Here is a 13,125-nt window from a genome sequence, read left to right as displayed (position 1 = left end):
ATTCGTTGCCTTCGTTTTTCAACTTTTCGGCTTCAGCTTGGATAGCGCCCGCGTTGCCGCTCTGCTGCCTGACGAGCTGTAAGAGATCTACTCCCTTTGAAATTTCTTCCTGTGTTAAGTCGTAGGCAGTTTCGATACACTGCACGGCGACTTCTACGCTTTCCCGGGAGTCGACGTTCAACGCTTCGAGTTGTTGTTTTAAAAAGTTAACTATCCCTGCAACCACTGTTTTTGCTTCCGACATGTTTTTCTGCTTTTTTTAACTGATTGTGAATTACAAAGGTTATTCGTAGATTAAAAACGCTATTATTGTAGAAATGAAGAATTTAGTGATACCGACAAGGAAATTGTCAATTTTCTCACAATGACATATACGTCAGAGTGACAATCACTTTCCGTAATCATGCGTAGTGCTTCCCTATCCAAAAAATCAATATGATGATAGCTACGTAATACGTAGGTTGTTAAAGCATTTTATAATCAATATCAATTTGAATAAAATTTATGAAATGTATTTCTTAGATGCAATAGGATTTAATAAGCGCTTCATACATGTCTTATACAATAATAAAAACCAAAAAATATTCTTTAGTAGAACAAAAAGATTTTTCACTCACATTATTGTATATGTATGTATGTAACTAATTGCCACATCAGAATAATATTTTATAGGCTTATTATTATAATATTTCATGATTTCAGTTTTACACGATATTCGTTCTTGCAGCCTTATTACCTACACTACACTCAATATATTTGACTAAATTTAATCGTCAGTAAGTTTAGGAATGTGTAATCGCATTCAACGATTAGCACCTATATTTAGAATTCCGGTTGGTTTTTTACTGACTGAATCATTTAGAAACTTATTAGAAACGCATTAAGGAAAATGTAATCATATTAACTTTAATATTTTTAAGTTAGAAATTTACATTATAAAGAGTTAAATTTCTAATTTCAATGCGAATTTTATGTTATCACAGGTTACAACCGAACATTCTTTTGCACTTATAATTTCTTATTTGATAGTAGTGTAATAAGCGGATTAACTAGGACTTTCACTTTAAAAATATACCAAAGATTTTCAAAACAACCAAACATCAGCAGGCTTGCCGCTCCCTTTCCTTTGTAGTCATAAGTGGCGATTTTAAACTTTAATTACTTAACTTACTAACCGCATTCATGATCAATTACCAAATACTTCAAGTAAATCTACTATATAAAAATAAGTCGGGTTTTCCTTCCTGACGCTATAACTCCAGAACGCACCAACCGATTTCCAGGGTTTTGCATTCGTTGGAAAGGTCTCAGGCTCCGTGAGGTTTAGAGCAAAGAAAATTCCGGAAAAATTTCAACAGAAAAGCGGGAAAAACGAAACCATCTGGTGGCGAAACGGAGTTCGCCGGGTTTGCTAGTCTTATATGTTTGATTGATGATTTTAGTGCCAATTCAAAAATAAACATGCAAGTAATTTATCCTATCATGATTTAAGGTAGTCATTGTGATGATAGTATTTCTACGTCAATGAATATGCTTTTGTCGTTCGTTTCAGGCATTAGGAGTCCGAACAAATTAGATTTCACAATTAAACGAATCATCAAAGTCGAGCAGGCTGCGAAACCAATTGGACCAGTTCGCACCGGGGAAGGTGCTACCCCCATAGAAGATCGATGTGAAATAGTAGCATGTTATTGTTTTGACCGCCTCCTTGGTACAGTGGTTAACGCGTGAGCTTAGAACCGAGGGGTCCTGGCTTCGATTCCCGGTGGGGACGTAAAAAAATGTCTCGGTCTGACAGGACACAGAAGGCTTACCACGTACTTGTCCATAAAGAAAATCGACCAGTGAAACAAATGTATATCATCTGCCCTATAGTATGGGGACACGGGACTTCACTTTTTACTGTTTTGTTCGGGAGGTATCCTATTCCTCACCTTTTCCAGTCCACTCCTTTATTACCGTCATAAATCCTTATCCTTTACCCTTTAAAACGAGCAATCCCTGAAAATGTTCAAGGGCGGTGGTGATGGCTTATCATCAGGCGAACCACAAGCTCAGTAGCCCGCTTTCACTATTAGTAAAAACTGTTGGTAGTTCAACATTGGATAACTTTCGACATTTTTTACTAAAAAATACTTTTTTGTCTAATTTCATGACAAAATTTTTTCATTTAATAATCTATACGGCCCCATCCGGGCAGAACTTTTGCAATGTTTTCAAAACTTTGTCGATCGAAGTCGATTCAAATACAAGTCGTAGGGAAGGCACCAATACGACTTTGTTTTATATTCACAGAATAGATTTTCTACAGTTAAATACAACGAAATAATCATACAAAAATAATTTTTAATAGGGTTTTAGGTGGGTGAAATAAAATATTTTTATTGCACAATATATTAGTACTTATTTAATTACAAAATTATTCCTATTTTTTTCTTATTAGTCTTAAGGTATATATAGATCCATATTACAAACATTTATCGTATATGCATTTAAAAGTCTATGCACTGTATTTTTTAAAATCTATGCCTATGTCTAAGTCTATGTGGCCAACAATATTATTGTTAGAAAAGTTGGATGAACTATACTAGTCTATTTGCAAAATCTAAGATTATAAGTAATCAACGATTGAACTTAAAATTAAATTTACCTATGAGGAGACAGTTATAAATAGGTAATTTATAAAATCAATACACACTGAGTCTAAATGAATTGTGTACATTTTCAGCATGATTTCAATTTACAATATGAATTTGCTGGAGCACAAATGTCACACGCGGTGTTTGTCATTTGGAAGTGACGTGTAGGCGTAATAACAAAAGCAAGCAAGTGTGGTCCAGGGCAGCGTTTGCGTGTAAGTGAGTGGGTGCGGGTGTGCCTGTGTGCGTGTGCGCGAGTGCGCGTGCGCGTGTGCGCGTGCCTAGGGCGGCAGCGCAGCGTCGCGCGTGTTGGAGAGCAGGCAGGCCCAGTCGCGCAGGCGCGGGCGGCGCAGGAAGGCGTCGCGCTGGTCGGCGCGCGCGCCGCCGTCCGCCGCGCCCACGAGCGCGCCGCCCGCCCACGCGCTGATGTTGGGCGAGCACGGGCTCGTGTGGAACTTGAACGTGCTGATCTGCAGCCGGTCCCTGCCATCAGCGACATTTATGCAGCGGTTAAAGATAACTGAGATGTCAGTCGGCGGGTTATCAAGCAGCGTAACCTTTATTTTTATAGGTCTGAGGCCAATAAAAGAAAATACATAATTTAGCATTGAAAAAACACGTACCCATTTACCCATGTATTTCAAATTTTATCGAACGTGTGTGTGTGTGTGTATGTTTGACTCACTTGTAGGGCGGCAGGGTGACGAGGTGGCGCAGCTCGTCGCGCAGGCGCGGCGCGAGGCCGGGCAGCGCCGCGCCGCCGCCGCACACCAGGATGTTCTCGGCCAGCGCGCGCCGCGTGTCGATGGGACACTAAATCGTTACACAACTTCTTGAAACTTAGCACTGACTAACTGTCATAGCGGCCAACTGAGCTGGTGGTTCGCCTGATGGTAAACAATCACCACCGCCCATGAACATTCGCAGGGGCTCAGACCTCTGGAATGTGCTGCCCGCTTTTAAGGGATAAGGGATAAGGAAAGGATTGATGACTGGAAAGAAGGAATGGACTAGGAAGGGCGAGGAGAAGGAAATAGGCCTTTTTTTATAACGTTAAAAGAAATTATACACCGCTTCAAAAGAACGCTTTGGCCTATTAAAAAATGTACGATTAGTAAGCCGTGAACCAGGTCAAAGAACTGCAAAGTAATTCATTACACAACTACAAATTTTCAAAAGCGTCAGAAGATCATGACTTGGGGTATTTTTTTTCCAGAGTGAAAGTTTGTTGCCGGCTCTTCTCAGTAGAAACTGCTTTCCGAACCGGTGGTGAATGTTAAAACTGTGTTGTGACAATTCAAAAGTGCTTCTTTAAGAAGTCTAGTTGAGCTGTAAACCTTTATTTTTCTTACGCATTTTAAGAAAACGTGTTATCTAACGACTCAGGATGCATGTTTAAATGTTGTTTTTGAGTAAGCCATGCTATTATCTAGCTTTACGCTTTAAAAGACTACGCCATTTAAGTAACTAGGGCAGAAAAACATAGCTTAATTAATGTTAATCGTACAAAGATTATTTTGAAACAGCGCCATCTATGAAATGTTATAAAAATCAAATCAATTTACACGTTAACACTTATTGGAAAATAATAATTAAGATATGATCATGTTAGCGGTGTTATTTATTTATTGATTTAACTCTTTAATTTTAATCAAACTATACATAAAAGAAATTATATTACGATTCTATACAAAAATACAGTATATTTATTAGGCCACCTAATATCACTAAACACTAATTTCTTCTAGGCAACCGGGGCAAAAGGTAATCAGCTCAATAAAAATAAATCGTTTGTTGTTAGTTTAATATTTGTAATGTGCATTTTTTGTATAAAAGTTGTAATGTATACCTACTTAGTTAGTTTTGACAATTTCAAGTTCCAACAAAACCTTCATAATCTTGATTTGAGCAAGATAGTTTAAAAAATATGCCGTGTTTATAAGATTGAATATACATTTTATACCGACTCTCACCTATAGTACAAATCATAAAATGCAAGAAAATCTATATATATAAAAGAAAGTGGTGTTAGTTACACTATTTATAACTCAAAACAGATTAACCGATATGGCTGAAAATTTGTGCAGAGGTAGCGTGTGTCACAAGATGAAAGAAGTGTGTGAATGTGCGGGTGTGTGTCGATGTGTTCGGTCTCACCATCTGTATACACTGCAGCACGGCGTCGGGCAGCGAGGCGAGCTCGTTGTCGCGCGCGAACAACGGCTCGGCGGCGAGCGCGCGCGCCCGCCCCGACACGCGCAGCGCTCCCCCCGCGCCGCCCGCCCCGCCCGCGCGCGCCCACTCCGCGCCGCGCACGGAGCGCAGCGCCGCCTCGTCGCCCAGCTCCAGCGCCAGCTTGCGGGACGGCACGAAGCACGTGCGCACTGGGGGGTGCACCGAGTTCACTCGATAGAGGTATGTACTGGTCGTACAGTCGTGTGCAGTAGTAGCGGCATAGTTATGTCGTATACATAATACATTGCACAATACATATGTATAAATTCCGAAAATTACTTACTACATAATATTCAGGAATAAAACAATAAATTGTGGACATATTTATTTATTTATTTAATACATATTTTAAATGTATTCATATATTGATGATTTCAAATACTATTAAATTAGATATGTTAAAATGGATAATGGGATAGATAATAATTTATTGCACACAAAATTTACATAAAAGCAGAGACAAAAGACAAACAAAAGAGAAAATATGCACAAATGGCGGTCTCATCGCTAGGCAGTGATCACTTACAAACTACCATGAAAAAGAGAAACATTTTAAAAGAGGAGGGTGAGTAAAAAAATAAAATGTACATATAAAGATACAGTATTTTCTAAGGGTAAATTGTTAAAAATTCTAATTTAATACCGACTCAATTTGCTTAATTGAGGATTAGTGTTTTCATATTTTCGATTTGATAACAGAAAAAAAAACTCTTATAAAGACAACGAGTAACATTTTTCTAACCAAGTTAAATGGTACCGATGAGCACAGCTCAAAGACACAAAGTATTCGAAGCAATTGAATGCAGCGTACCCTTAATGTCCTCGAGCTCCTGGTCGGTGAGGTGCAGCTCGCGGCCGCAGTCCTCGTCCAGCAGGCGCGCCAGCTCCGCGTGCAGCGCGCGCGCGCCCAGCGGCTGCGACTGCATCGCGTGCACCACCGGCACGCCGTGCACCACTGCGGACAGGATGGTATTCGATAGTTAACATATAATATAATATAATACAGGGAACAATGAAAAAAAAGGTAAATGCTCTACAAATAACTGACGAAGTGTACCCAAGAATTTTTTTTTTCAAATAAAATAAAAATAAAAATTAATTAAAGTGAAGCTAGTGAATTGAGTGCCTTTCACTTTTTTTTTTTAAATAATAACTCTAGATGCAGTTCCATCAACAGTATAAAACATAAATTATAGATAATTTTTTTAGGAAAAATTAAACTTGAAACTAACAGAACTAGAGCATATATACACTATACGAATTCCGAGTGTATATTTGTTGCAGTGTATATAAAAAATACATGATCCGACACGGTACATAATAATCTTCAAAGTGACACTTTCAAATTATGAAATTGCATTCCTTTAATAGTTGAACGATAAATAGATAATAGATAATGCAGCAATGAAGCTAACCCAGCTTAGGTGCGGCATAATGCACACATGCACCTGCAAGACAATCCAAGACAACCTTCAAACAGTTGAAATTTTTTCGGCGAATGTAATCTAACGGTAACACTTCGATACATTATAACCTAGTGAAGAATAATGCGCAAAATGGTAAGCAGTATTAGAGGGATTACGTTTTACCATGTCACGAGTAAGACGAGTAAGAGAAGTATAAGTGAGGTGTTCGTGCGACTCACCCGCGACGACCTCCGCGTCGCGCGCGCCGAGGCTGACGACGAGCGCGACGGGCGCGCCCAGCGTGGCGGCGCTCAGCCGCGCGCTGTCCCACCACGTCACGCCCGACACCTGCCCGCCGCGCCATCAGTGTACTCACGATTATCCATAGTAGTTACATACACATTTACATAACAGCGCGAATAGAAGTAAGAGTTATTTCGATATTTTGATCGATGACGTAAACAACGTCAGCTCTACGCTAACATTCTTAATAGGTTTGACATTTTGATTGCCTATTTGCAATGGATAAGAAAAAAAGAAAAACATAAAAATTATTTGATTGAAATTCTAATAAATACTTATTTTTTAGAATTAATCAAGATGGCAAGCTTAAAGGAGTAGATAGTACTATGTTTAATTGATTAAAAATTAAAACTCTGAATTTAAATAAAATGAAAAAAATTAAAATAAAAAAAAACAATTTGAATGACAGACCTCATAATGCATGAAGAGCACTTTAGCCAGTGTCTCTCTGAACTGTGTGGTGGTGAATAGTGACTCAACCACCACCACTTTGCGCTCCTTAGGGTTGACCAGCACATGTCTAGAACACATCATATCTTTCCCATAAACATGCTTCCCACTTCAATACAATGAATACATTGTGTTAAATTTTTTTTTAAGTTTTGTTTAAAAATACTATAAATTTTCTATAAAACTTAAAAAGAATCACATAAAATCAATCAACTAATTACAACTCTTACAAATATGACTTGACAACTTATATCTAATTCTGATTTATATAAAACAAATTTATTTTGTCCAATAAAATTATTACCATTTTTTTATAATGAGCACAATTGTAATTGGCAGCTAAAACAATGGTCAATGGGTCACCGATAACCTAACATCATATTGCTGTCTTCACCAACTAACATACTACACTACGATAACTACCTAAAATACAAGAGATGCAGCATATGCACCAGGTTGTCGTAGAGCTCCTCTGTGGTGCGGTAGTCGTGTACACGTTTGTTGCGCCGCTCGGTCGGACACCAGAACTGAGATGGAATTATGCATCTTGGTGCGGGCTCGCCAGTGAAACCAAACCTTAAATATTCATACAACCATTGTTATTTTTGTTAACAAATACTTATTTTTAACATACAACTAAAATGCCTTGACATTATCTGAACTAGACCAAATGGGTCCACATGGCAGCTTGGCATGGCACCAGCTTTAAAAGCAATCGTAAATTTCAAGGTAACAAAAAATTAATAAAGTTGAAATGAGAACCTCCACCTTCTTTTAATTCAATTGAAAACAAACATTCGATCCATTACATTACATTACTCACTACTATTAAAAAGAAAATAACTAAATATTGTTAAAAAAGGATATCGAATGTATTATTTTGAACCAACATATCCAAAAACGGAAGAGGTTCTCAATGTAACTTCAACTTTTCGACAGATTGCAAGTATTATTTTTATTTGATAGCAAATTGTTGTCTTAGAACACATTTTAGAATTTGGTGTGTTACATCCTAATCAAGAGCGTCGGCGACCTTTTGTGTAGAAAGTAAATATATATTTTAGCTACTTCATTTATTATAACTCACTTTGTATAATCCGTACCAAGATCCAATACTACTGCCTGCTTTTCTTGTATAAGTGCTATTCCTTCATATAAAGCCATTGCGAGGACTTATTTACAACATCTCACGAAAAATATTATTTTAAATTTTATTATTATATTATGTTACAATATTTTAAATCTGTTCCTCTAAAACATATTTTCCTGTTTCGGAAATAAAATAAGGTATAATTTGTTTAAATGACATTACTTGTCAATTGTCATCATACCAGCGTTTACTGTCTCCTGTCAGTTGTCAGTTGTCACTTAAATCTGTGTTGCAATTTTAACGTTCCCAGAATCCAAGGTGACATTGGCAGAATTGTGCATAAACAAAATTGCGACCCAAGAAATGAATTGAATTGAACGTTGCCAGAAAACTTTTTTAGATGGATAAGAATTTCGGCACCAGTGCAGAGCAACACAATACATGCGTCGGACAGTTTCATCATAATGGAGGTAGCCAGTAAATTACGTCTACGATTACAGCCGCACATGCACTAGAAACATAACGCTTTACTTTCTTTCACGCACATTTAATCATGATACACTACAGTCACTGTATAATATTGTATTACAGTGCTTGATGCTTCTTTATTGATTGTCTCAAAAAAATTGTACGAACGAAATTGTAAACTCGCCCTCGCCTCGCGTGGTCCGTGGTTCTTATAAAAATCCGATGGCACATAGTAATAACGTAGAAAACCAACGCTGAAATGTTTTTTAAAGCCTTAAGTTTCTGAGCTTACCCCCTACATCTTTAAAATATTTACTCATAAATTAACAAACTTAACATCTTTTTATGATTTTAAGGTTTTATTTTGAAAAGTTGTAAGGCATCACGATTATGATTCAGTAGACAAATTAACATTTTTTATAATTTTCATTTTTAGTCGAAAATTTTAAGTGACAAAGTCAAATCAACATGTTATTTTAACATTGCAATTGATATAAAATAGTTGTAATATTTGATACAATTTTATACTAATACGCTATTCACATGATTCATGCGTAAGTATAATATGATCTAGTTTGCTAATATCATACGTCCAGTCTTAGGATAATCTGAACATTATTTCTAGCGTCAGTACTTTGGAGATGTGTATTCTCCAAAAGTCAATACAAATGCCGCGTGTGGCGGACACGGCTCTTCTGTGTAGAGTGAAGAAGCCAGGGTACCATGCGCCGCGCGGACCACGCGTACTTGCAACCAAGTCCTTCAAACCTCACCTACCTCGATCTAACACTAAGATGTCACATAGAAGATGCTACGTTGGTTGTATGGCAAAGCTTATTGACTCTTTTCTTACTAATTACTCGTAAATTTTAATACATGTATACGTTAAAGTTACACTATGTTCACGTGTTATATAAAGAAGTATGTTTCTTTCTTAATCAGAACGAGTAGCGACAGTGTTACAACCGTGAAAGCAAACATGATACAAAAATTGAGTTTCTAATTTTTCGTACTACAGATTTAAGGGATTTTTGGCAAGGCAATAGCAATAAAAGACTGTGATAACTAGTAACTATTCCTTTATTTAACACAAAATTTCCGCTATAATACATATTTACAAACGTAAAACGAATCGAGAATGTCACATTATAAAAAGCTTGAGCAAGACGGCGCCGCCGTCCCCAGACCTACTTACGCTAACCTTACGCTAACGAGAAGCCTGCCGCCTCCGCCTCTCCGCCGAAGTGCCCACGGGAACTCGATCACAGTCTGCCCTATGTCACTTTTATAGCACTGGAAACTATTTGTGATTGTCTACCACCCAAAAGTGCTTTCCATTTTAGCGTACCTTTTGTATTCACACTAAAACTGGAGACTTGTCATAAGTCTTGTTATTTTTGTTATAAATATCACAATTGTTTTGTTCAACATTATTTATTTTGTGGGCACGTTGATTCCGATGCGCATTGAAGGTACTCAGAGTTGATATCACCATTTATTAAATGTGGTGCGCTACGAGTAGCCTAGCCTCTCAATAAATATAGGTCACAACCTAAACAACTTTCACTGATTAATTTATATCTAAATAATTTGCAGTGCTCTTGTAACCTCACTATTTAAATATCCAGCTAAACATGCTTTTCGATAACATTAAATTATATAAATAGCAAATGGGAAACCGGTGTCGGCGCTCAACTTAATAGAACTTAGTATTCCGTTATGCAACGTAAGCGAGCTTAACACCGCGCCACCAAAACATACATAACTTAAATAACATAAACAGAAGCATAAATGCACACCCGGAGCACAAGTTCTATAAAGTCCTATTTAACAAATATATGAAAAGTCGAGAAGCTGGATTTGATTTCTCGTGTTCAGTCAAGCTTTGGAGAACGTGTCGCGGCAGCTCTCAACCGGCCTTACATTGATCAGATTTCGATCCGAATAGAGGCAATATAAAAATATAAAAGTCAAAGTTCACTTCGAAAAGAAGCATGGTTGATAATTTACAAGTGTCGTAGTATCACAGCACACTAATAACTTATCTAGGAATGGGAAAGTATTTCTTAAATAGTATTTGTGTAGGCATTCCATTCAAGCGAAGATCTGATCAGGTTGCCGCCCAATTTGTTCTAGAGGCGAGCGAATTTAAATGATGGAAGTGATCAATCGCGCCTTGAAGTTGACTATCCTCTCGGAGGTCTGTGCGATGCGGAGGATGAGGTCTTGGATGAGGTTCGCGATACCGCGGTTGGCGATGATGAACAGTCTGGTGATGGGGCCGGGCACTCCTTCCGTGAGGTTGTCGCCCTTTCCCTCCTCACCCTCAGCGGCCGCGTCTCCGCCGGATGATGCCCCGGATGATGAGCCCGCGACCAGCTGGAACACCAGGCTTTACATTAATTTCTTGTACAATCGTCAGTTACTTCTCGTTGAGGATACTGCTTTGCAATATAAATACTTCTGTAGAATTTATGTCAAATTATGAGCTGTGTGAGCTGTATCAAGTTACCTTTGTCAATTTTAAGCAATTTTTACTTCAATAATACAGTATTTTGTATGTACAGGGTTATTATAATAATTTACATTGGTACGTATTTACATCACCTGTTTACAAAACTTATCTCTAAGTACTACACTACATTTACGTCTTTTACTACACAAATAACCTAGAAAATCTACAAGAGTAGAATGTTAGTAAAGAAAGAAGAAAAAGTTAGTCGAAAAGTCTAACTACAGCCAACTACTACGATACTCCACTAAGCAGCAACCGCCATACGATCTGCGACAACTACCAACAACTAACAACTACACTGTGTTTGTGTTTCTAGTACCTATGTATGTGCCCGTGTGATGGTCTATATTCATTATATTTAGAGTAGAATTGACTGTTTATCGTGATTTTGTAAAATTTGAAGTCTTGATATTTATTCAATTAAATACAAGTATTAATCGAGACCACAGTATTGAGTTTAGACAAGTTTGTTTGGCCGAACGGGAGGCAATTCCACTCTAAATAGACTTGTATTTGTGTGTACTTGTGGATCATTAGGGTCCAGAGTGGCGGAATGCGAGGCAGTGAGGCCGACGTTGAGCGAGTCCGTGCCCGCAAACAGACGGAAGGCTGTTCCCGCCGCGCGAGCTACCATTTCTGCCGGACGCTGCAACATCGTCTCACATTCGCACACAAACCAACTTTTTGACCACTGCCTCCTTGAATCCTTGCGGCATTGTAATGAGTTTTAAACGGTAACTATTCAATTGATTTTTATTAGATTTCAGCATTGTCGTTTCCATTTAGTTTATAAATTTAAATGACACCGCGTGATCAGGAGCGGTTTAATCATGTAAAATAATGATGACTAAATCTGCAGCTAGTATGTACTATGCTTCTTTTTATGAACATGAGAGATGATGATATCGCATAACTTCTTGCATATTAAATGTGAACTGGGTTCCTTTGCTCTCTTACAGTAGATGTTACAGGATGAATGTAATGGGAGGAAGAAGAAGAAAGATTATAGAAATAGAGTGAAGGGTCACATGGAGGAGGTAAGCCTTTAAATACATACTCTGACGACGTCAAAGAGGAAGTTGCCTGAACCTCCGCCTGATGAGCTTCCGCCTCCGAAGCTTAAGAACCTGAAAATTTATTAGAACATATTTTAAGTGGACGCGAAAGGTAATTTTTACGGTTTTGGATTAGAAGGATATATCGAAGCCAATCCACCTAGCGTACAAAATAATTAAGGTTCATAAAATGCGAGAAAAAGCATTTGAAACATAATATAAAAAAAAAATATCCGATATAATTTTAGCTTATTTTTGTCATTTAAATCATACATACATGTCGTATCCAGTAGATATGAAAACTAGCGAAACAAAAATCATTGGAATGAAACATAAGAGCATATTATAGATTATTGTTAGGTAATACGTCTATGTAGCGCTTTGAATGTTACAATAGAAGTTACGTGAACGAAATGATCATTTGTACAGCCACAGGCGAATAAAGAAATAATAAATCGTGCGAATTGAAAAGTTTGCAAAAAGACAAGTAACGTTCTCGCTCTCAGAGTATTGTTAATTTAACTGTTGCGAGATCAGTGAATGGCCGAGACATGTCTAATGCTGACGTGAATTGAGTTATCATACTAAGAGTTGCTCTCGATGTCATGCGCGGCCCGATAACGTATTAACCCCACTTTCTAATGCTGCCCTATATGATCTATTTATTCATTTTGTTCATGTATGCTTTGCTTTCATTAGACTATTTTATGCTAATATGTAACATGGAACATTATCATTGAGAAACGCTCAGAAATATAATTATGATACGATTAATTATTTATTATTCTCTCAGCCGACTGTAGCGTTTATAAGTATAGTACAGTATACCTTTTGTTCCTATTTTCTTCACTGTCGTCAGCGTCGTCGAGCGTTATTTCATCGATGGAGGCGGTGTTGGTCTGCGCCGCGGTCTGTTGGTCCTCGCTGGCTGCCGCTTGATTGTCCCCGAAGGCCACTCGCACCT

General features: G+C 37.8%; 3 protein-coding genes across 3 annotated transcripts in view; all 3 read right to left on the bottom strand.

Moving 5' to 3' along the window:
* Positions 1-401, bottom strand: part of LOC119829128 (small glutamine-rich tetratricopeptide repeat-containing protein alpha-like) — a 2,163-nt gene extending 1,762 nt beyond the window's left edge. The window contains exon 1 of the mRNA XM_038351527.1: positions 2-401. Within this exon, the coding sequence (XP_038207455.1) occupies positions 2-244 (243 nt within the window). The 5' untranslated portion in view covers positions 245-401. The remainder of the gene's footprint in view (position 1) is intronic.
* Positions 402-2,436: 2,035 nt separating this feature from the next.
* LOC119828921 (actin-related protein 10) lies at positions 2,437-8,339 on the bottom strand. Its single transcript, XM_038351237.1, has 8 exons — positions 8,121-8,339; positions 7,457-7,609; positions 6,995-7,103; positions 6,520-6,628; positions 5,686-5,829; positions 4,797-5,023; positions 3,325-3,452; positions 2,437-3,122 (listed from the first exon to the last, which is right to left on the bottom strand). Exons 1-8 carry the CDS (start codon positions 8,195-8,197, stop codon positions 2,921-2,923), a joined length of 1,149 nt encoding a protein of 382 aa, XP_038207165.1. The 5' UTR covers positions 8,198-8,339; the 3' UTR covers positions 2,437-2,920.
* Positions 8,340-9,652: 1,313 nt separating this feature from the next.
* The window catches only part of LOC119829127, a 4,788-nt gene continuing 1,315 nt past the window's right edge, over positions 9,653-13,125 (bottom strand). The window contains exons 2-5 of the mRNA XM_038351526.1: positions 12,990-13,123; positions 12,164-12,233; positions 11,630-11,752; positions 9,653-10,970 (exon numbers count right to left, since the gene is read on the bottom strand). Coding sequence (XP_038207454.1) covers positions 10,740-10,970; positions 11,630-11,752; positions 12,164-12,233; positions 12,990-13,123 — 558 coding nt within the window. The 3' untranslated portion in view covers positions 9,653-10,739. The remainder of the gene's footprint in view (positions 10,971-11,629; positions 11,753-12,163; positions 12,234-12,989; positions 13,124-13,125) is intronic.

Source organism: Zerene cesonia, chromosome 9 (genome assembly GCF_012273895.1).
Source record: "Zerene cesonia ecotype Mississippi chromosome 9, Zerene_cesonia_1.1, whole genome shotgun sequence".
NCBI lineage: Eukaryota > Metazoa > Arthropoda > Insecta > Lepidoptera > Pieridae > Zerene > Zerene cesonia.
This window is presented reverse-complemented; position numbering and strand designations above follow the sequence as displayed.